This window comes from Microchirus variegatus, assembly GCF_963457635.1.
Source record: "Microchirus variegatus genome assembly, chromosome: 1".
In the NCBI taxonomy this organism is placed as follows: Eukaryota; Metazoa; Chordata; class Actinopteri; order Pleuronectiformes; family Soleidae; genus Microchirus; species Microchirus variegatus.
Genome location: NC_139802.1, coordinates 43,146,593 through 43,168,912, shown reverse-complemented (window position 1 = coordinate 43,168,912; position 22,320 = coordinate 43,146,593). Strand labels below are relative to the sequence as shown.

The 22,320-nt window shown below is 45.9% G+C and overlaps 1 protein-coding gene across 1 annotated transcript; it reads right to left on the bottom strand.

Annotated features, from left to right (window-relative positions):
* Positions 1-1,900: 1,900 nt before the first annotated feature.
* On the bottom strand, positions 1,901-21,678 carry nrg1 (neuregulin 1; the record flags this gene model as incomplete). The annotated part of the gene is made up of 7 exons (XM_083909919.1): positions 1,901-2,396; positions 4,787-4,893; positions 5,023-5,176; positions 6,030-6,132; positions 10,278-10,336; positions 13,967-14,102; positions 20,961-21,678. The coding sequence occupies 7 exons, from the start codon at positions 21,676-21,678 to the stop codon at positions 1,901-1,903; spliced, it is 1,773 nt and encodes a 590-aa protein (XP_083766045.1).
* Between the last annotated feature and the right edge of the window lie 642 nt (positions 21,679-22,320).

Here is a 22,320-nt window from a genome sequence, read left to right as displayed (position 1 = left end):
GATAGTAAACATGGCGGACAATGATTAAAAAAACGTCCTGCTAAATAGCGAGCTAGCTAGCCAGGTTGCTCGCCAGATGGAGCAGTTGCACACACAGTTGCTACTGACGTCCTGCTAGCTAGCTTCCCTACTATGTTTAATCATCCCATGCCTGTCAAAGGATATTAAAATTAGCATCTACTGTGTAGTTTTATTGTTATTAGCACGTCCTGCGGCACAGAGGTCAGAATCTCCTAGATTGGTTGGTGCGCCCCCTGCTGTTGTAATTCCAAGTTGTCAACTCATTAAACTTCCTCAACATTTTTGTCCTTTTTGTGTTGCATTTCACAGTACTTTACGTGTGTCTTACATGTTGCTATGGTATCATATTACTGTTTTATTATGAAATAAGTAAAAAAGCAACAAAATGGATTAGATTAGCTTCACTAGTCAGCCAACCTAGCTATAATGCTAATTTAACGGCCAAATATCAAACCTGTAAGAAATGCATTGTTAGTTAGCTAGCTAGCTAGCCAGGTTGCTGGCCAGATGGAGCAGTTGCACATGGCTACTGACGTCCTGCTAGCTAGCTTCCCTACTATGTTTACACAACCCATGACTGTCAAGGGATATTAAAATTAGCATCTACTGTGTCGTTTTATTGTTATTAGCACGTCCTTGTTAAACTTCATCAACATGTTTGTCATGTTTGTGTTGTATTTCACAGTACTTTACATGTGTCTTAAATGTTGCTATGGTATTATTTTTTACTGTTTTATTATGAAATAAGTAAAAAAAAACATAGCAACAAAATGGATAAGATAAGCTTCACTGGTTAGCCAACATAGCTATAGTGGTAACATTAACGGGCAAATAGACATGTATGAAATGCAAGGTTGTCAAATGATTAGCTTTGCTAGATAGCCAACCGAGCTATAATGCTAATGTAAACAGCCAGACTGACTGACTTTCTTTTTTCTTTTTTTTTCTTTGAGACAGAGCGCGTCGTTAAATTATGTAGCGCGTTTACTTGCTCGATTAAAAACGCCTCCATCTGTCTTCTTCTACAGTGACTCATTCGGCTAACAGCAAAGTCAAAGTGATTTGTCTTTCACAAATGGCCGAGAGCGTCTGCTGGCTATTCATCACGCTAAATGGATAGAAATAAAAACAATGACAGATGAGCGCCACCGATGCTAACTGACGCTAAATCAATCAATCAGTGGCCCGACCGTCGGCTTGGTGCGTCCTGACCTTTAGTCGACGTTTTCCCTAACATTTTTTTTGCGATATCCTCCATGTGTAGTAGTCCAGTGACGGATGAAAACTGTGTTTGCACACAAACATTAGTCCAGATGTTGGAGTTCAGTGCAGTGAGACATCCCATAATGAGTGCTTTTGGTGTGATCCGCTCATTTATTCCCACCACAGACACCACGAGGACGAACATCGCCATGCATCTCGACGCGTCACACCACAGCAGGTTAAAGGCAGCCAGCGAGTGTTCTTTTGTTTTCTTTTCCTGGATTAGGATTAGGATGAGCCAGTACATGAAGCTGCAGTTCCCGCCAGAAGCAAAACAAACAGAAAGGCACCGTTGATATTTGTCTGCGCTGAAAATTTTACCGTGAACCGTCGCTGCATACTGGTGTATGGCACTTTACCTACAGGACACGCACATTATTTACAACTTTATAAAACTCTTTATTCACTACATCTAAAATAAAAGTTTCATTTATCTCTGAAAGTCTTTCACAGCAAATAATTTATAGAAAATAAAGGTTAAGTCGTGATTATTTCTTCTTTCCCCAGCCCCCCCCCCCTCAACATAAAGAGATTCTCAGCACTTATCGTGACGCAGCAGCTGGATTTTGTTTGTTTGTTTGTTTGTTTGTTTGTTGGACGTTTCATGATGTCACGCTCATGTCACTGTTTGCAGTGCTGGGTTAGTCCTGCCTCTGTCTGCGGCGCCCCCTGTGGCGAGGAAGGTCGTGCGGTGGTCACCGCGGGGCTCCTCCGTCATGCCGGCGACGCCGCCGTTAGCGACTCGCGCCGTTTTGTCGCCGACGTTGTTGTTTAGGGCGTGGCCTGCGGTGTCGTCGTCGTCGTCGCGGTCACTCGCGACCTCATAGTCCACATCTTCCATGGCGAACAGCGGGCTGGGCGGTAAGCTGTGCACCATGTGACCGTGGTTGTAGTGGGCGGAGTTCCTCTTCTGCTCGTCGCGGCTCGAGTACTTGCGAGAGTGGCGCGCGTTCGACAGCAGCAGGGGGCGCTCCTCCTCGCCGGAGGGGCTCGGGGCCACCGAGGGGACCGAGACGGCCAGGCTGGACAGAGGGGCGGACATCTCTGACGGAGGAGACAGCGGCGTCGCGGGCGAGGTCACGGGGGACTGCTGAGTCATCGCTGACGCGAACCTACGACAGAAACACAGACACTTCCTGTTTGAAAGACATTTGTTGTGATGAAGAGCGCTAGGGCCGTCCACGAGTCAATGTGGTTCAGGTCAGACTAAAGGTTGCATGAACCACAATCATCATGTCCATGTTTCTAAAGTGTTTGAGTGATCGTTTGGGTATCTGGATCATGCATCCAATCTCGTGATTTTGATCACCAGTATTCGACCGATATAAGTACCGAGTATCATATCAGGTCATCCCAATTTCAAAGATATTTTCTGTTGGAAAAGGCCGTCAGACAGCGAGATAAAGCAGTGAATAAAGGGTTATCCTCTTATTAGGAAACCAAAAACTGCAACCCTCCCTTTCATCCGATTGGGTACCCCAGGCCTCGACCTAGTGGGGACCAGAACTGGCAACCCTTGGATCCCAAGTTTCCTTTACGCTAAGCTATGGGCTGCCCTAGTGTGGACCTGACAAATGTCATGGGAGTTCCAATTTATAGCCACGCCCACTTGTGGGTGAATGTGGGTAGCTAAGCTTGACTAGTTTACCAGACTAAACTCGAGACGTTTTCAGGTCGGGGTTAGTGCGAATGGTAGTGCGTATCGGGAGCACCGAGCAAACCTTCTAGATCAGCGATCACTCTATCGAGTTCCGTTTGCGATGCAGAGTTTAAATCATTGTGTTACCTTGTACATAAAGGCAAGTCGCTGTCGGAGGTGAGGTGTTTTTTTGTACGGCTATGGTTTAGAGTGTCCAATGAATAATGAGAATTAGGGATTGGGTACCCCAGGCCTAGACCTGGCGGGGACTAGAATTGGCAACCCTTGGATCCCAAGTAGCCTTTACGCTTGGCAATGGGCTGACCTAGTGTGGACCTGACAAATGTCATGGGAGTTCCAATTTATAGCCACGCCCACTTGTGGGTAACTAAGCTTGACTAGTTTACCGGACTAAACTTGAGACTTTTCAGGTCGGGGTTAGTGCGAATGGTAGGCGTATCGGGAATACAGAGTCACCGAGCAAACTATCTCGATCGAGCTACCGAGCTACGTATATTAGTTGTGTTTCGTAACCATCTCCGGTTCCGTTTGCGATGCAGAGTTTAAATCATTGTGTTACCTTGTACATTAAGGCAAGTCGCTGTCGGAGGTGAGTGTGTCTCGGCGCATCTTTGAGCGGGGACTTAAGTCTCTGGTGCCACCAGTCGCGTTCAGACGACCCCGGCCGCCCTGTGAGGCACTCTGGCTCTTCTCCGCCAATGACATCACCGAGACAGACTCAGTGTCAGACAGAACAGTGTTGCTCCAGTCATTACTCCAGCTGCAGAGACAGGGAGGGGGGGGGATGGCGTTTACATTGGGAACGAAGCAGACAGGCCTCTAGACCTCGAGCAAATAAATATCATGAGCCAAACTGGATGAACTCATGGACCCATTGATCGGTTACGTATGTCATATTGATCTGGAATGGTTCAAGTCATTTGAGCAGGTTTTAGTTTATTATTTTAAACTTTCTATTTTTATTTCTCAAGGGGGCGCCACAGCGGGTGATCCGTATATTTCATGTTTATGCCGGGTGCCCTTTCTGACGCAACCCTCCCATTTATCTGGGCTTGGGGACTGGCACAAGGAGGCAGCCTGTGGCTAGGGTCAATTTGGAGTGTCCAATTAGCAATGAGCAATGGGGATTGGGTAACTTTGCTCAGCCCTTGATCTGGCGGGTACTTGAACCGACAACCCTTAGGTCACAAGCCAAGCTTACTCTTCTTAAAGTGATACTTTGGGGTTTTTGAAAAGTAGGCTGCCAACAAAAGGCTCACTTGATAAAATCTATGTTTAAGGCTTAAGTCAACGACATCTTAAGAACGTATTCGCTGCGTTAATCTGCCTTTTTCAACAGGAAACTGAAGTTTGTGTCACAAAAGACGATAGCCAACCCTAGCAACAACTGCCACCCAGCTAGCATGTCCATGTCCATGTACCCTCATACCATTTTCAAGCTACCTGGGTACAAAGCGGGTATGGACTTGAATTGGGCAACTAATACAGGTCTTATATGGTTAAAATAACATGGGCTAACCCTAAACCCATGTGCGCCACCATGGAAACCATGGACAAACACGCTTGGGACCCATATTGTCACCCCTTATATAGTCCTTTTGGGGTCCGCACGGACATGCTGGCTGGGCAATGCTGCAAATAAAACTATAAGAGTTGGACAATAAAAGCATGAGAGTTTGGTCATGCTAATCTGATGTAAGCACAGAAATTATACAATCCAAAATAATTGGACCCTCTTGGGTTAATGAACATTGAGCAACCTCTGCTCCAGCTCAAAGACACAAGACCGGAACCTTTGACAGATCCAAACGGGGACCGCATTTAGCGAAACTCCTTCCTCACCTGTGGCTGGAGATGTGGGTGAGTGTCGTGGGTTCATATTTGCTCATGGAGAAGGTGGTTTCCGTCTCCTTCTCAGTTGCATGCTGCGCACTCATCCCATTACACTGCTGCGATAACAAGAAAGAACAGCAGAGCAAATATTGACATCTGTGATGTGAAACGTAAAAAGATTCAAACATGCTTTTTTTTTATTTGATAACCAGCGAGGAGGAGGAAGAGGAGAACGAGCAGCATACGTTGCTGAGCTGCAAATCTTGAAGAGGCAAGTTAGAAATCCGACGCCCTCTGGTGGAGGTTGCCAGGTTGGGACCAACACCAGTGCTGGTATGGTTGTTCCTCTTGTGCCTCACGCTCTGCCTCAGGCGGTCGTGAAGCTCCTTGCTCTGCCTCCTGTTTGTGAACAAACAGACGACGTTTTGTGAAGCAGCCCAGACGACAAGTGGGCAGCACATGTGAGGGGACACACTGGTACATTTACCCCCAAATCAGATTTAATCTCAAAGTTATTATGGCTTGACTGTACTTATGCTAATAAATCTTTAATTATGTATTGATAAGGGCAGTACAAAATACACTTTGTGATGTTGTTATTGTGTCTGATAGCACCACCAAATCCATAGATTATCTCTGATCTCAGTCAGTTTGGTTGTACATGTGTTCCTTTATATGCAGATGATGTTCATCTTTACGTCAGTGAACCCAGGTTTCTCTAAAGTCGATTTTTAGCTCTTGTTCCACATCCATTTTACTTTATTTTCTTGATTACATGGTGATTATATGGTGTACGTTCTTATTATTCTTGGTTGTATTAGGTCTTGACTAAATTACAATGTCTTGATTGGGAACGTCTTGGTCTTGAATTGTTGATCCCTGGTGTGGACTTATTGATCGGGCTCTTGAAATTCATTGGTCTTGAGTCTTTGAATTTGCTGGTCCCAATTGAATAGTCTGAGATTTTTTGACAGAATTTAGTCAATGTGTTATATAAAAGTTAGTGCAGTTTGACAGCTTTTTTCAACAGGAAACTGAAATGTGTGTTACACGATTAACAGCTCACACCAAAGTTCAAAGAGGAAATCAGCATTTTTTAGTTCACAGGACAGAGGAGTTGTTAGTTGTTGAGCTATCGTACACCTAAGCTTTTTTTGGCGGCACTATCGGACACGATAAAAAAAAAATCAGCGAAGTGCACCTTTAAATGAAGTTACAAATGACTGAGACATGAGAATGTGACATGAATTACTTTGTTTTGCAGTAGGCAACCACACACATGATTCCAACGACTAGGAGCGCAATGCAGATTCCTGATATTGTTAAAATACGTTTCTGTAACAGCTCCTCAGCTTCTGAAAAAGAGGAGAGTCCACGCTTAAAAAAACGGGTTTGCAACACACACACACACACACACACACGGACAGGCAAACACAACCATAAACTCAAACAGTAAGAACGAGGCCCGTCACTGCTAACATAACTGACATCTAACGCTCAAACACAGTAATTATGACTCTCTGTGGTTATTTAGGTCTTAACTGTGGTCAGTCGGACCAAACCACTGGTGTCAGCACTGGGGGGGGGGGCTTCAGTGATTTTTCACTCGTGAATCCCTAAACACTAAAAACAGCTCATTCAGGTGGACGGTACACATGCTACGACAGTTTCTAAACACCTTAAGCCAGGGGTCTCAAACTGGCGCCACATGCGGGCCCCCCCCCACGTAATATCATGTGATATTGAAAAACATGGCCCACGACCTCAGCGTCTTTTAAACACTGTGTGTCGCTGAGGCACAGCTGCCAGCGAGGTGATAGAATATAATAATAAGACATTTGGTCATAATTATCCCATTATTAAATGTATCGTCATTTGAGTTTGTGACCCCTGCTTTAAGCAGATATAAGGAAAACCCAGCACTCAGTTTGAAGAGAAGAGGCAGTAACTACGTGAGGAGGAAGAAGAAGAGATAAAACAAACATAAGACAAACAAACAAAGGTGCAGCGACGCTGATCTACTGATGCATGCAACACCGCTCACGACAGACGAAACAGGGAGGCAGCGATAAGGCGATGGGGGGGGGGGGGGGGGGGGGCATACAGGAGTAGGAACATGTTTAAAAATGTGCCTGCCTGTTGGCGCTCACCATCATCAGAGTTTGCATAACAATTCCATTATCCTCAGTTTTACTTCACAGTAGGTGCCTGTTTTTATGCACATTTTCCGCGTGCGCATAAAAAACCTGAACGGAAACAGAGAAAATGATAATAAAAAATAAAAAGAAGAAGAAGAAGAAGGAGAAGCTTGAAATGTAGAATAACAACTTTTCCCACTTTTGGAAAAAGTTTGCATTTCAAGAGAAGGTAAAATCCAAAATAAGTGCAAGATCCAGCAAATGTCAAATTATTGTGGTTAGATTGTTAAGCTAGCATTGTTAAGCTAGCATCTGCATTTCACTGCACTGGAATAATCTGCCGTGTTTCCGTCGTGTTACGGTTTAGTTTGGTAAAGTTTGGTACGGTTTGGAATGGTAAAGCTCTGGGTCAGGCTTGTGTTTCAACTGAGATCAGCAACTTTACTGGGTAGGCTGGTGTGGGCTTAGCTAGCTAGCTCCACCTTGACTGTACTGGACTATTTTACTCTGCTAACCCAAGGGAAGGGTAGCAAAAATGGTACGTTTGGGGCCAGGTATTTTGGTACAATTGCCAATGGAAATGTGAAAAAATATGTACCGTACCAAACCCAACACAACCACTCCACTTGGTGAAAACACAGCAATAGGTACAGTTCGGATTCTGGTACAGTTTGGAATGGTAAACGGGAAGGATACCAAAGAATGGAGAGGTTGGGGCTAGGGTTATTTTTTTAGAGGTGGGCACTCGGCTAACGCGTGTTAATGCATGATGCTGTTTCCATGACGACTGACCGGAGAAAGACGCGCGTGACGTCATGTTTACGCGCCGTGACACCGGAGTCCAGGCACCGTTTAGCAGTTAGCTCCATTAGCTCCTTTAGCGCCGGTTAGCGCGCCTGCGGTCGAACTGGAGCGGTCTGTTTTATTAAAGGAAAAGAGCAGCGCTACAAATAACTAGCATACCTGTGTACTGCGTATGTGTGCCTCCACGATAAACAGAAACCTGGCTAGGGACTCCAAGAATTTAGCGCACCTATAGCTTCCCCGTCAGTCTCCTCCTGATCAGAGGCCTCACACTCACAGGTAGGTCAGGAGACGTCGTCGTCGTCGTTGTTATTGTTGTTGTTAAAGTGATGGTTGCGGAGGCAGATGGGTATTAGCCGACATGTCCACACCTGTTTTCCCTCAGAGAGGGAGTTTGACTGGATCTGCACAACCACAACAGCAGGATCACAAGCACGGGAGCCTTTTATGTGACTTTGAGCGCCTCGGGCTAAAGGATTAGCCGAACTATAATCCTTTGTCTTTTTTTTTTTTTTTTTTCCTTTTCTGCTTCTTGTCCTTTTTTCACCGACGGGATGGAAACCTTCAAACAGATATATAAGCGTTCCTCTTTTCCACTAAAAACAGCAACATACGCTCTTAGAAATAAAAGTGCTAAGGTTCTTCGGCTTGTCCTGATAAAGAACCCTTTTTAGCTTCAGGTAGAACCTTTTTATAAAGGTTCCACCTGGAACCCTATTGGAGGGTTCCAACAAGAACCCCTTTAAAACCCTTTATTCAGGAAAGGGGTTTTAAAGGGTTCTCTGTATCAAAATGGTTCTTACTGGAACCATTAGTGTTACCAAGAACCCTTGAAAAACCCTTTCTTCGGGAAAGGGTTTTTCAGAAGCAAATGGTTCCAGGTAGAACCTCAGCCCTTGTAGAAGGAGCCTTTTGGAACCCTTATTTCTAAGAGTGAACGGGCCAGGTTTAGTCGCATTAATCCTCAGATTTGTCTCCTGCACTTTAAATGTCATGTTTGTACGTCGTTCGTTACCCGTCTCCCATATTTAATCTAATATTTATTATGACGTGTGTTCTTGGAAAAGAGAATTTGATCTCAGTGTTTTACCTGGTTAAATAAAGGTTAAATCAATCAATCGATGACGTGGTCATTTCAAGTTTCGAGTAAAATAGGGTGGGGCGCGGTAATTGCTTTATTAAAAATATGACGTAAACGTTAAAGGTGCCATATGTAAGAATGTGGCCAAAACGGTTACTACATTCAAATTCAAAATACCGAAGTCTTTTAGGTTTCGTTTGCTGACGTAACTGGCAACCCGTGGTTGCTCGGCAGCTGAGACTCTACTGACTGCAATGACTGGTAGACGGCGGTAGGTGGCGCCACATGCCAAAAACATGATTTCAAAACATAAACTTTTTAAAGTTAAATATTTTTTTTAATGCAAATATTTTGTCTGTACTGTTGTTGTTGGTGAGTTCAGTTTGTTATATGAACATTATTCCTGAGTCTCTTAGACATATTAGGAGGATTTGATGGCCAGTTGCTTTAGATTTATTACATAATGCACCTTTAAATAAATAGATGTATAACAAGTAAAAGAACCAGGGTTTTGTACGATTTATGAGAGGACATTGAACGCAACACTCAGGCTATTAAAGCCATCCACGGTTCGGAATAAACCACAACGGTTGGATTATGTAAACAGTTACCGGCAGAGTTAATTAAGAAGAAGTGATGGTCGCTAATGGTGGACGTGACATTTTATTGTAATCATAAGTGCTGGTGGTAACTCAGACTTGACTTCCGCGTTTATTTCCGGGTTATAGAGCATGCGCAGTAGTGTCACTACCATATAAAGATCTATAAATGCCCGTGTGACCCTTTTACGGGCGTCTCTTTTACTATGGCGGTCAATGGGAAAATTGCTTTTTGGGCTCCATGGGGTTTTCTGTTGCAGTACCCACAGTGGCCACCATGCAAAAATTGTCTTCAAGGCAGAGCGGGGCGGCGCTCTATCCAGCTCATATTACACATCCATGGTGTGTATCTGTGTGTGTGCGTGCTTGTGCGTAGTAAGTAGTAGTTGCTTCTTCCTGGACGTAATGATAACTGTAGTTGTTTTGTGCCGTAGCCATGACTGAACAAGGCTAACAGCCGCCGTCACACGAGCGCACTTCACTTAACTCCGTCGCAAATTACAGAACGCGTGCCGGGGGTTTGGACAAAAATACAGGACGTTTGTCAGTTTCGGTCAATAATCTCTCAGGCTATTACTTCTGTTTTAAGTGGAGAGCGAAGCCTGAGTCACTAAACTGGAATGTGTAAACTGGATCGTTTACTTGAAACGGAAAACGAAGCTACTACACTACGACATGCACTTTTAAACATTCACAAAAAAAAGAAGAAATAAATAAAAGAAAGAAGTCCAAAACACCAACATGCACAAGGTTCGGTAAGAGGAGGAAGGCGGCGGTCGGTCAATCACAAGGTCTAAGGAGAGTCATAATGCAGCAGGTACAGAAGTGCTAACAGAACATGCCGAAGGTCCAGCAGACTGAAGAGGAAATGGACATACTGTAAAAGCTGGCCATTACATAGTTTTGGCAGCGATCGCCGGTAAATTCATTCGGACACCTGAGCGGGAAATAGAAAGAGAGACAGAAGAAGAGAGAAGGAGTTAATTCACACATGAGCTGCGCAAAGAACCCACGTCGGTCATCGCTGGTGTCGGCAGGGAGGGGCCAGCTGTCGCCGCGCCGATCAGCTCGGACCTTCACGCCTCTCGAGAGGGTCGGGGGGGGCCGGGGGGGGGGTCAGGTTTTCACAGATTTGAATCTTTTTTTTTTGTCGTTTTAGCAGCAGACTGAAATTTGCATGTCTTTGCAGCACGGTCGTACTCAGAGGTCATCGAACAAAAGAGTGGAACTGAGGTTTCTTCAGTTCTGATTTACAGGTGAGGAGTCTCGGGCGTGTTTGTTCTTCTATAAATTCTGATATAGAAGATGCGTAGATGTTGCATTCAAAGGGGCCGTGACAATAATGAAGAATTCCGCTTAGACTAAAGGCCCATTTATAGCGTCCCAAACGGTACCCGTCGCTAAACTGCATACCTCCCAGTGTCTTTTGCATTGGTGTGGACGTTACCCAATACTTCCTCTAGAGGGCAGTGCCAAGGTGCCGTCCATTTAAGAGGTTATTTTATTGTGCTTAATCCAAAATAGACAGAAACGCAAGCAAGATTACCGTTATCATACATACGGATGTAATTCGGTACCATCTCTTCGATACCGCTCTTGGATTCCGCCATTTTTAAACGCGCATGTAGAATCTTCTTCGTTGTTTTCCTGACCGATCGGACTATTGACTCTAGAGCTGAAACGATTAATCGATTACTAAATTAATCGGCAACTATTTCTGATTGTTTTAGCTTCTTAAATGTGAACATTTTCTTCGTTTCTTTGCTCCACGTAAACAAAGAAATCGTTAAAACTGAATCATTTCGGTTTGTGGACAAAACAAAGACATTCAAGAACATCGTCATTTCCAGGTTTGACGAACACTGATCAAAATTTTTAACATTTTCTGGACCAACCGATTCATCGATTAATCGAGAAAATAATCGACAGTTTAATCGATTACGAAAATAATCGCTCTTATTGACTCTACACATTGACTCTAACTGCACTCACAATTTGTACGCTGAACACAACGACGGACGAAAGGAACGCAAAACCTCGGCGTATAAATGGGCCTTTAAGGTCGACTACGGAGAACGACCAAACACAAAACCAGCCTGAGCCACAGATCAATCCTCGAAGGACTTGTGTGAAGTCAAACTCCTTCTCTGCGTTGTTATCGCGCCTCTGTTTTGGTAGCCAGTCTGCCTGCTGCATTTGAGAGCGGTTGGGAAATTCTGGACCACACAAATTAGTAACATCACGCAGTCGAGTGAGAGTAGGATGACAGGAGTCGTACCAAGAATCCAGTAGGAGGCGAATCTCATTGACTGTGCTTCCAAAAGAAGCTCGTTTTTGTTAGGGCTAGGGTTGGGGTTAGGGTTAGGGTTAGGCACCAGACAAGAAAAGAGGTAAGATAGTTCTTTATTAGTCCCACACTGGGTAAATTTAGTCCACGGGTTAATGTTAAGGTCTGGCATTTCTGCCCGGATTCATTAGTAACTCGATGCATACACTGCGTGATACATCACGGGTCAGCTATCGTGGCTATTCAAGCCGTTTCACCAGCGAGAATAGGGAGGATAGTTTGTGGACGAGCTGTGGACTCCCACCACTCAGTCAGAACTGAAGAAGCCTCTTCGTGAGATGTGGAACACCTTCAAGACCTTCAAGAAAGTCTACTTGCCTACCATCTACACCCCTGAGGATACCCGAAGGACCTGGAAGACTGAGGAAAAGTGGAAAACCCAGAAAGATCTTCCGTAGTTAGGTTTTCTGACTTGATGTTGATGAGTGAGGAAGGGGGTGAGCAGTATGAGGACACTTCAGTCAGACATGGAGGGCGTTTCTCTGAAGGATGGAATGCGATGAGATGTCGAGTACATGCAAATTTCAGCGCTTAACGCCCTCAGACTCAACTGGGGCCTCAGGAGTAACGTAACGTCTTCTGCATTTGCCAGATTTGAATTATATCGTATCTGGGGGGGGTCATGGATTTCTGAGAGGGGTGAAAACACCAGCAATGACATGTGGGATTGAATACAGTCGTGTTCACATACGTTTTGGGTCTGAGACTGTCTTAAGCACAGCTTGTTCACATCGGTGCCCATTGAATCCCGCCAAGCACCTGGTTGATGGGTAGAGAGGGGAAAGAGGTAAACACTGGTAAGCACTGACTACTGTTACTACACACACACACAGGGACAAACACACACAGGGACAAACAAACACAGAGACATCAGGGACAAAAACATGGCAGGATCCGGGAAACAGCCATTACTGGACGATCAATGTCTGTTTATGTGCTCCAGGAAGCGATGGTGGTCATGGCAACAAAAGCACAGATGCTCCGACGCAGGTACAGGAGATTAGCTGAGATGTGTAGATTATGTCCAATACGAGCACAGTGACCTATACGATATGGACGGGAGCGTCACTTACACTTAATTACGCTCCTTCACTTCCTTTCCTGTCGTTCGCGTTAAGGGTAAACTTGGACGCTTTAAGGCGACTTTAGCGATTAAAACTGGTCTTTTATTAATCGTTTTATTTCGAGTGTCGTGAGGGGACAAAAGTGAATTACTGCAGCTTCTCTCTGGGCTCAGCCACCGCTGTTGGCTGACGTCTTACCTGAAATAGTCGGGGCTGGCAAAACCAGGAAGAGGTTATAGTGATTTCTAAGGGATATTGTTCTATACTTTTGTTGGTTTGACTAGAGATTTGTGTTGAAATATCTCAAAAAGAATGAATTTTCAAAGTCGCTGTGTCAGGAAATCAAGGAAATCGAGGTGACGTAAAGTGACCATATTGTCAAACCCAAAGTTACTACCCCAGTTTGGGGGAGTTTGAAAATACGGCCACCCTACATAACCTTGAACATTCGCTTTACCTCACAAAATCCAACATTACCATGATCCATTATTTCAGTATTTTCACCATAGCAACCAAGAATGTTCTCTTTTGCATTGTGTGCAGGGAGCAGTACCTTGCGAATGGTATGCGTTAAACATCCCGGAGCTCCTCGGGAAAAGACTTGGGGAAAAGTCTCTTTGGCATGACCGCTAACCGCTAGCATTGGCTACTGATGTGTGACACTGAGCTGCAGGAATTAAAAGCCAGCAACAGTTAATCAGACAAGACTCATCACTCAGGACAAAGACACTTCCTGGTTCGTCTGGATGTCGCGTGACAGATAGAGCCGATCTGTTAGCATGTATCTTCTAGCCGTCAACTCGTTCTCTTAGGGAGAGAACTGTGGATTCTCTGGCTGCACAGAACATACTCCACACAGGGAATGGATGCATTTTGCATAGCAACGAGATCTTCTCCCAAAGAGAACTTCCAGCACTGGCGACCGTCAGAAAATGGAAGGTTAGGGTTCAGGAGGTTAATCATCCATCACAGGAAGTCAACGGTGCGCTAGCTAAAGCCTCAAATCATGACCAGTTGGCGAGATCCACATCCGGGACAGGCTTCCATTTTGTAAACGTGATCCATCTCTCGTTGATCATCTTTCATTGATATTCATTATGCAGTCACAGTAAATATCACTATCACTTAGTTACAAAAAAATCAAAATAAAACGTACCTGCAGAGGAACTTTGTGCTGCCCGGCGTGATTTCGAGGGTGAAACACTCTCCTCCGTTAACGCAGTAGTTTTTCTTGTTGTCACTGCAGCGCGTCACATGACTCGAGGTCTTGGTTGTGGTGCTGGTGAAAGCTGCTGATGACAAACACACAAACAGACACACACACACACACAGTCAGTCAGATCCACTTAGACTGCAGACACAGAAACACTGCATGTCCATAAACGCATCTCGGATTACTTCGCTACTACGATTTCAAGCCTACACCATGTTTCAAAACAATATGTATGTGTTTTTTTTTTTTCATTGTATTGATCATATCTCGTGAACGCAGGGTTTTGAAGTGTACAGTAGTGTTTGCCTTGTGCTGACGTGGCTGATTGTTTTGTGTCAGCTAAAGTAGATTATGTAATAACACACATAGTAGAACCACTTTAATACAAGGACGAAAAACCTGACCCCAAATTCTGGGATTTTCAAAAAAGACGGCGATATCGTCGGCAAAGAAATGTTCAGATTTTGCATAAACAAAGTGATGAGTCATCTTTTGCTAGGTCTGTGTCAGTTTGCGGTGTCATCATTTCCAAAAATCCAGCAGTGATGCGAGGACAAAAAATGTCAACCACATTCTGGGGTTTTCAAAATAGACGGTGATATCGTCGGCAAAGACAAAGACATTAAGATTTAAACGGATTCTAAACAAAGTGATGAGTCACATTAAACATCTTTTGCTAGGTCTGTGTCACTTTGCCGTGTCATTATTTCCAAAAATCCAGCAATGATGTGAGGACAAAAATGTCAACCGCATTCTGGGGTTTTCAAAATAGACGGCGATATCGTCGGCAAAGAAATGTTCAGATTTTGCATTCATGAAAGATATTTAGTTTTAAACTGATTCAAAACAATGTGATGAGTCACTTTAAACATCTTTTGCTAGGTCTGTGTCACTTTGCCGTGTCATTATTTCCAAAAATCCAGCAGTGATGCAAGGACCTTTTTAAAAAAGACAGTGTTATAGTCAACAAAGAAGTGTTCAGATTTTACATTGATGCGGAGAGAAGACTTCAAAATATGTGATGAGTCACATTAAAGACCTTTTGCTAGGTCTGCATCACTGACATCACGTTGCTGTGTCATACTTTTCTAAAAATCCAGCCCGAGGCGAGGTCAAAAAGAAAGCGTTTCATCGTTACTTGTCTTTATTGGATTGCGTCGCCTTTGAGGACTAAAAGCAGCTAAAGTAGATCATGCAATAATCACATTTGTGATTTAGCAGCACCGCTTTCAAGGACAAAAAACGTCCTTCTGGGTTTTTTTCTACAAAAGTCGACAAAGAAATGTCCTTGCATTCATGCAGAGAGAGAAGACATTCAATTTCAAAACAAAGCGATGACTCGTGTTAAAGATCTTTTGCTCGTTCTGCATCGCTGGCGCATTTTGCCGCGTCATACTTCAGCCTGAGGTGAGGTCAAAAAGAGAGTCTGACAGGGGGGTGAATGGTGCAGTGGGTTCAGCGCGGCCAGCGTTGCCTCAGCATTACTCGGCACTTTGCAGCTCTGCAACAAACGACTCGCTCAGAGTACGAACGAGAGACGCAGATGGGTGACGCTGCGACACGTGAGGACGAGCACTCCCATCACGTCTTTATTGATCGTTAACGACGGCGTTGGTATCGATAGCGTCCCGCCCACCGCGGGGTGATGGGGGGGGACGCAGCTGGAGCTAATCCAGCAGCCACTTCACTCAGGCTGGACGTGCAGAGAGCAGTGGGTCTGCTGCAGTGGATGATGTTTCTATCAATTGCTGTCAAGGACAAAGCAGGATGCACTGCACCAGGCGAGAAGCTGCCGCTGTGTGTGTGTGTGTGTGTGTTTAACAGGAAATGACACGGTCACATTATGTCAAGGTTGAACACTCTTTTAAACTCCACTTGCCTAATGTTGTATACACACACACCATAGTGGAGGTAAAGTCTGACTAAGCAAATCCACTGCACGTCCATCTTCACCTACACCCATTCATGTATTGGACAGTACCAGCTGTCAATCACAGCACAGCCCCGCCCTAAAACATCTCCTCCTTTATTGGGGACCCAATTTATAAACATGGCGACTTATTGTGACCCAAGTCACAGCTCAAATTTGTGCATAATTTAGTGATTAATATATGTAACAGCTATTATTTTGAATTGGAAAATAATAATTTTCAGTGCTTGGTAAGTTCATTCTTTTATGTTATGTTATTCGAGCTAAAAGTTTGGGAAAATTCAACAAATTAGTTTGGGTACCGCCCAAAAACTCCCATGACCCATCTTTGGGTATTGACCCAGTTTTTTGGGGTATTTTATGACTATAAATGGGACAATATTTTACAAAATGGACGTCACGTTGGTTTAAAGAAGCCCTGAAAATGGTGATTGAGGTCATAAACTCTTCACCGACGCACTCAGATGCCCCCTGATGGCCATTCAAGAGAATACAGGTTTCAGACACTTCCACATGGGCTTCATCTTTCCTGAAGTGGAGACTACGTCCATTATTATATAAATACAGTCTTTTTGTTATAGACTGAGCACAAGCTTGGTCTATAATTGGTCAAACTAACACATGAACATAATGTATTGGGGTCAAGGACATGGTCAGAGGACAACAATCAGGTCTAATTTTCAAGAGGAACTGAAACCTATATAACACAAATAGACTTATATCAAAAAATACAACAGGAAACTTAATAAAGAATGTTCTTGAGGGGGAAATCAGGTCATAACATGTTTTATGACGTTATCAAATATCAAGCAAATGTAACCTAGATACTGTGTAGCCTGCGTGCTAATGCTCACGCTGCATTATTCAGTGGACAGGAAATTAATCTGCACCGACGTTCGCCCTCTCAGATTCGTCAATCTGCAGCTTTCATGCTCAATTTTCTTTTCGAGGATTTATGACAACGCTTGCGCCCATTATTCCATTAGACTGCAGTACGACAACAAACGATCAACCTCACGCTCGTAAATAGCGCAAACGACGTATTCTACCGTTTTTATGACCTTTCAGCGCCATTTACGACGAGTCCCGCTCCCACTCGTTCTCACAGACGTCTGGTCATACAATATTCAGACCGACACTTCACTCACATCACTCTTTGGTGATCTGTGTGAGTGAGTGAATGAGTGAGTGAGTGCTGCGTCAGTCGACCTCAACGAGAGACTTGTAAATGTTAATGTTTGCAGATGATGCTACAAAACTTTCAGTTTCAAACTCATAAGAAGACCTCTGAAAGACCTACAGTGGACGGCAGAGACACTAAGACAATGAGCTTCTCAGAAGACGTTTGAAAGACCTACAGTGGACGGCAGAGACACTAAGACGCTGAGTTTCTAAGAAGATGTTTGAAAGACCTACAGTGGAGGGCAGAGACACTAAGACAATGAGCTTCTAACAAGAACGTTTGAAAGACCTAGAGTGGACGGCAAAGACACTTAGACCCTGAGCTTCTAAGAAGATGTTGGAAAGACCTACAGTGGACGGCAGAGACACTAAGACAATGAGCTTCTCAGAAGACCGTTGAAAGACCTAGAGTGGACGGCAAAGACACTGAGACACTGAGCTTCTCAGAAGACATTTGAAAGATCAAGTGGACAGCAGAGACACTAAGACGCTGAGCTTCTCAGATGTTTGAAAGACCTACAGTGGACCGCAGAGACACTGAGCTTCTCAGAAGACATTTGACAGACCTACAGTGGACGGCAGAGACACTAAGACACTGAGCTTCTAAGATGTTTGAAAGACCTACAGTGGACGGCAGAGACACTAAGACACTGAACTTCTAAGAAGATGTTTGAAAGACCTACAGTGGACGGCAGAGACACTAAGACGATGAGCTTCTAAGAAGACATTTGAAAGACCTACAGTGGACGGCAGAGACACTAAGACAATTAACTTCTAAGAAGATGTTTGAAAGACCTACAGTGGACGGCAGAGACACTAAGACGATGAGCTTCTAAGAAGACATTTGAAAGACCTACAGTGGACGGCAGAGACACTGAGCTTCTAAGAAGACATTTGAAAGACCTACAGTGGACGGCAGAGACACTAAGACAATGAGCTTCTCAGAAGACCGTTGAAAGACCTAGAGTGGACGGCAAAGACACTAAGACACTGAGCTTCTCAGAAGACCTTTGAAAGACCAAGTGGACAGCAGAGACACTAAGACGCTGAGCTTCTCAAATGTTTGAAAGACCTACAGTGGACGGCAGAGACACTAAGACGCTGAGCTTATCTTCTGCTGCCGCAGTCTCATCAATAATTTAGTCTCTTTTTTTTAGAGAGATATTTGTAAAGCAAACATATTTTACTTCAGGCAAGTCGAGGAAAGAGTCGGATGGTAGAACATCTGAAATGACCCTGAACTGAAGAAGCAGTTGGATGCAGTGATTAGAAAAAGTTCTTGGAGGTTCCTCCTGAATTAAAACCTCCTTGAAGAGAGGAACAACATATCCAGACCAGGCCTGAATCTGCAGCGTTGAATCCACCGTTCGCAAGAACTCTGCACATCCTTTAGCGCTTCAGTCGTATTTGACTTGCCGGCCTTTTTATCAAACATACCCCATTTAAGATAAGTGGTTGTGATTGGTACCAAACTGTATCAAGATGAATGGAATGAAATGGAGTGGTGGTGCCAGACGCGTCTGCCAGAGTGAATAAGGAGGAGCTGGTTTCTCTGTGAAGGTTTTTGGTCTAGAAAACCCTGGTTTCCCTGTTTGAGCGATCACTTTCACACAAGCACCGTCTGCTGCAGGTGAGCCGTGCATGTGCAGAACAAAAGAAGCTAGCGTCCTGCTAATGAGACGGACGTTAAAAGAAATGTAATTAAGTTAATGGAGTGGTAAAAATAAATCTGCCGTCTCTGGACTGCGACTCCACGTTTTTGCGTCTCATGTTGCGGTGAATGAAAGACTCCAGAGTCTCGGGGCCTGGATATCAGCTGTCTGCACCGGAAGCCCCAAAAATATTGGACGTTTCCCCCCCGGAGGCTAATTGGTTGCCATATGATAGCCGGCCGTGCTCCAGGATTACCAGTCCTGCAGGGAAAACGCCTACCAAACAACGCCGTTAACACGCGTGGTCAATGCAAGAGACGGAACCTCGACGGGAAAAAAACGAAGACGCGAGACACATCGATCACGTCAGGAAGTCTGCTGCAAGACAACTTAGCTGCTCTCCATCAACTGCACCGACCACAAAAGCCGACTCATATATGATCATGTTTTTCCACTTCCACAGACGGCTCCGACACCCTCGCCCGTTCAGATCCTTTAAGGAGTAGCTTCGTAATGAGCTGTGGGAGTTGATATACGTCTAAAACTGCATTTTTCTACCAGTTTTTCAGTCAAAAAAAAAAAAAACACGCTGACGGACTCCTTTCACGTTGACAGTTGAGATTGTTTGTGTTTTTTTTTTCTCCTCCAGTGACTCATGTTTGATGTCACAACGCGACGGCGTAAACAACCGACACGCAACAGAAGGAAAGCACCAGGGAAAGCACTCAGACTTAGACAAATATCTTCTCAGTCATCGGAAACCCTCGTCTACTGCAGAGACAGTTGACCCCCGATGGTGAATCTGATTGTAATCTATTCATGCAGCGGAAAAGACTGTGGGTGTTAAAGAACCTACGTAGCCTTCAACACTCAGGAAGAGGTTTAGTTTGTCCGTTGTGGGCTACTGTAGAAACACGGTGGTCCGAACTGACTGCCTGTAGAGGTGAATATAATAACGTATCTTTAATTTCTGCCAAATTAAAGTAATTTTTGACCCTTTTTACGGCTTTATTGGATTTCCCGCATTTCCTAGGCACGTTTCAGCTCAGCAACTTAACCTCACTTGACATTGATTCTTCCCCCCCCCGACACCTGATTCAAGGGCTTTGGTTTCTGCAGAGGATTATCCTCTCTGGGCGCCTGACAGCTGACACTACGAGAGAAAGTAGGCGTTCCTCGAAGCGGAAACGAGACATTTTTGAAGTTCTGGTGAATCGAGGCTCGCCAACATCGACTTCACTGGAAACGTGTGACGTGCAACCGACTCTCTCTGTCTCTGGCGTCACACCGGCAAACGTTAGACCTGTCGTAACACAGACTTTAACTCAATGTAGATCGTCTAGCGCCCGATTAGCCGAAGCTAATCCTTCACAGAGACACTGGTCGAGGGCTGAGGGGCCCCCCCCCCCTTCCTTCCTCCCTCCATCCCCTCTGCTGTCACCTTCAATTAGCTAACCCAGATACAGCGTAATAAATCACACGCTGATGTGACTACCGTTCGTGGACGGCAGACAGACTGTGCTGTTGCTGTTTTTCCCTGCGGCGATGCGGGATGGAGGGGGCATCAATTAGCCTCCAGCATTCTCTGACCTTGAAATGGAGAATAGGGGGGTTTGGGGGGGGGGGGGGGGGTGGGGACAGGAAGTCTCGCTGTACCACAGTTTGTGTCGTGCATCACTTATTGATTTTGCACTTTTTCATGACTGGAAATGATGTGCACGCGGACACGCTTGCCACGTTCGTACGCCTGCACGCCGAGAGCACTCAAATACGGAAGACCACAACGACCGGGGAGGGGGGGGTTTGGGGGGGGGGTCCTTAACTGTCATAAAGCACTGTGCTTGAACTGTAATTTAAGAGTAAGGGTGGAGGGTGGAGTGGGGGGCATTAATACTTAAAGAGGAATGTCAGGAACATCCTGTGTGAGTGTGAGGGAGGTCTGAACACACACACACACCTCTGTGTAGCAATATTTCAGAGTCTTAGTCATGGGCCTCACGCTCGACTCTGCGAGTCCCGACATGTCGTGAAAGTCCTGAAAACAGACACCACTGCCTCTACAATGACACAGGCCCTTTTTTTTCCCTGTTTTTACCTTGTTATTTTTGTCTTACATGTCACACTCACAAGGTTAAGGGCGATCGGCGCGAGGAGAAAAGTGTCGGGTACTTACAGATGCTCGGGACGACGATGTCGTTGGATTCCTGCGTGGGCCGCGGGCGGGGGGTCTGCCTCGGCGCGACGGTGCGCTCCGCGTTGTACTTCAGCGTGACGGAAGAATCGGCCTGAGTCACTTGTGGAGGCCTGGGCACGAGCGGCCCTCGCGTGGAGATCTCCTCCACCAGCACCTCGGGATGCGCCGGGGTGACGGCGATGGTGGCGGAGGTCAGGGAGACGGTGGACGATGGAGATGAGTGAGGGACAGACACCGTCAGTCCCAGCGTGGGGTCAACCGATATGTTTATAGGGTCCTGTCCGATGGGCTTGGGGTCTAAGTGGGTGGGCGGCTCGTACTCGAAGATCTTATCCACAAAGACCCATTTCAGGCCGGCGGTGCAGAGGGCTAAGCTGAGCAGACAGGCCAGGATGGGCAGGATGCAGATTTTCTCTGAGTGCAGGCAGTTGTTAATCCGTTCCATCTCGATGCAAACGCAGCAGGTCCCTGGCAAGGCCACAATTCCCAAAGCCCCCACATGCTCCCCATCCCCATCATCATCATCAGCAGCAGCATCAGTGCCTCCCTCTGCAGCTCCCTCAGCACCTTCCTCCTCCCCGCTCTCACCAGCTGCCTCCGTCTCCTCAGGTTTCTCCTCGGGGACTTGTCCGGTATCGCCGGTGGAGCCGGTGGGGGAGGCCGGCCCAGCGGAGAGCTCCTCCATTCCCTCGGTCATCCCTGTTGCAGGTTCTCCTCAAACTCCTCCTCGACTATTAACTCAGGACGTCGCACGGCGGCTGCCTGCCACCGGTCTCCTCGGGCACAGTTTCCATGATGAGGCTGCAGAGTCAGAGTCAGAGTCGGAGGTTGTCGGATGCTGGGACCTTGTAAGGCGGCAGGGAGGTGGCGGTGCGAGTTCCTCACTGGTGAAAAACTCTCATCCGCTGCAGGCAAAAAGAAGTCTGGTTTCCTGAAAACGTCCCGTGTGGTTTGGTCTGGTGTCAGTGCGGCGCTCACTCACTCACCTGAGCACTCGGGCAGCAGAGGCGTGGAGGACGAGCTGGGCCGGCTGCGGCTGCAGCAGCTGTAGCGCAGAGGACAGGACGGCCGGGCACTGCAGTGGCAGCGGCAGCGGCAGGGACATGCTGTCTGTCTCTCCGTCTGTCTGTCTGTCTGCGGAGTGAGTTCCACGCAGCCGAAAGGCTGAATCATCAGGGAGAGGCAGGTGCCCTTCCTCTGAGCAGCAGCCACAGAAACAGATGAGTAAGGAGAAAGAGAGAGAGAGAATCAGACAGAGGGGAGGTGGAGGTGGAGGTGGAGAAGGAGGGGGGGGGGGGCTGCAGCAGCAGAAGGGCAGAAGAGACGGGACACTCCCCTT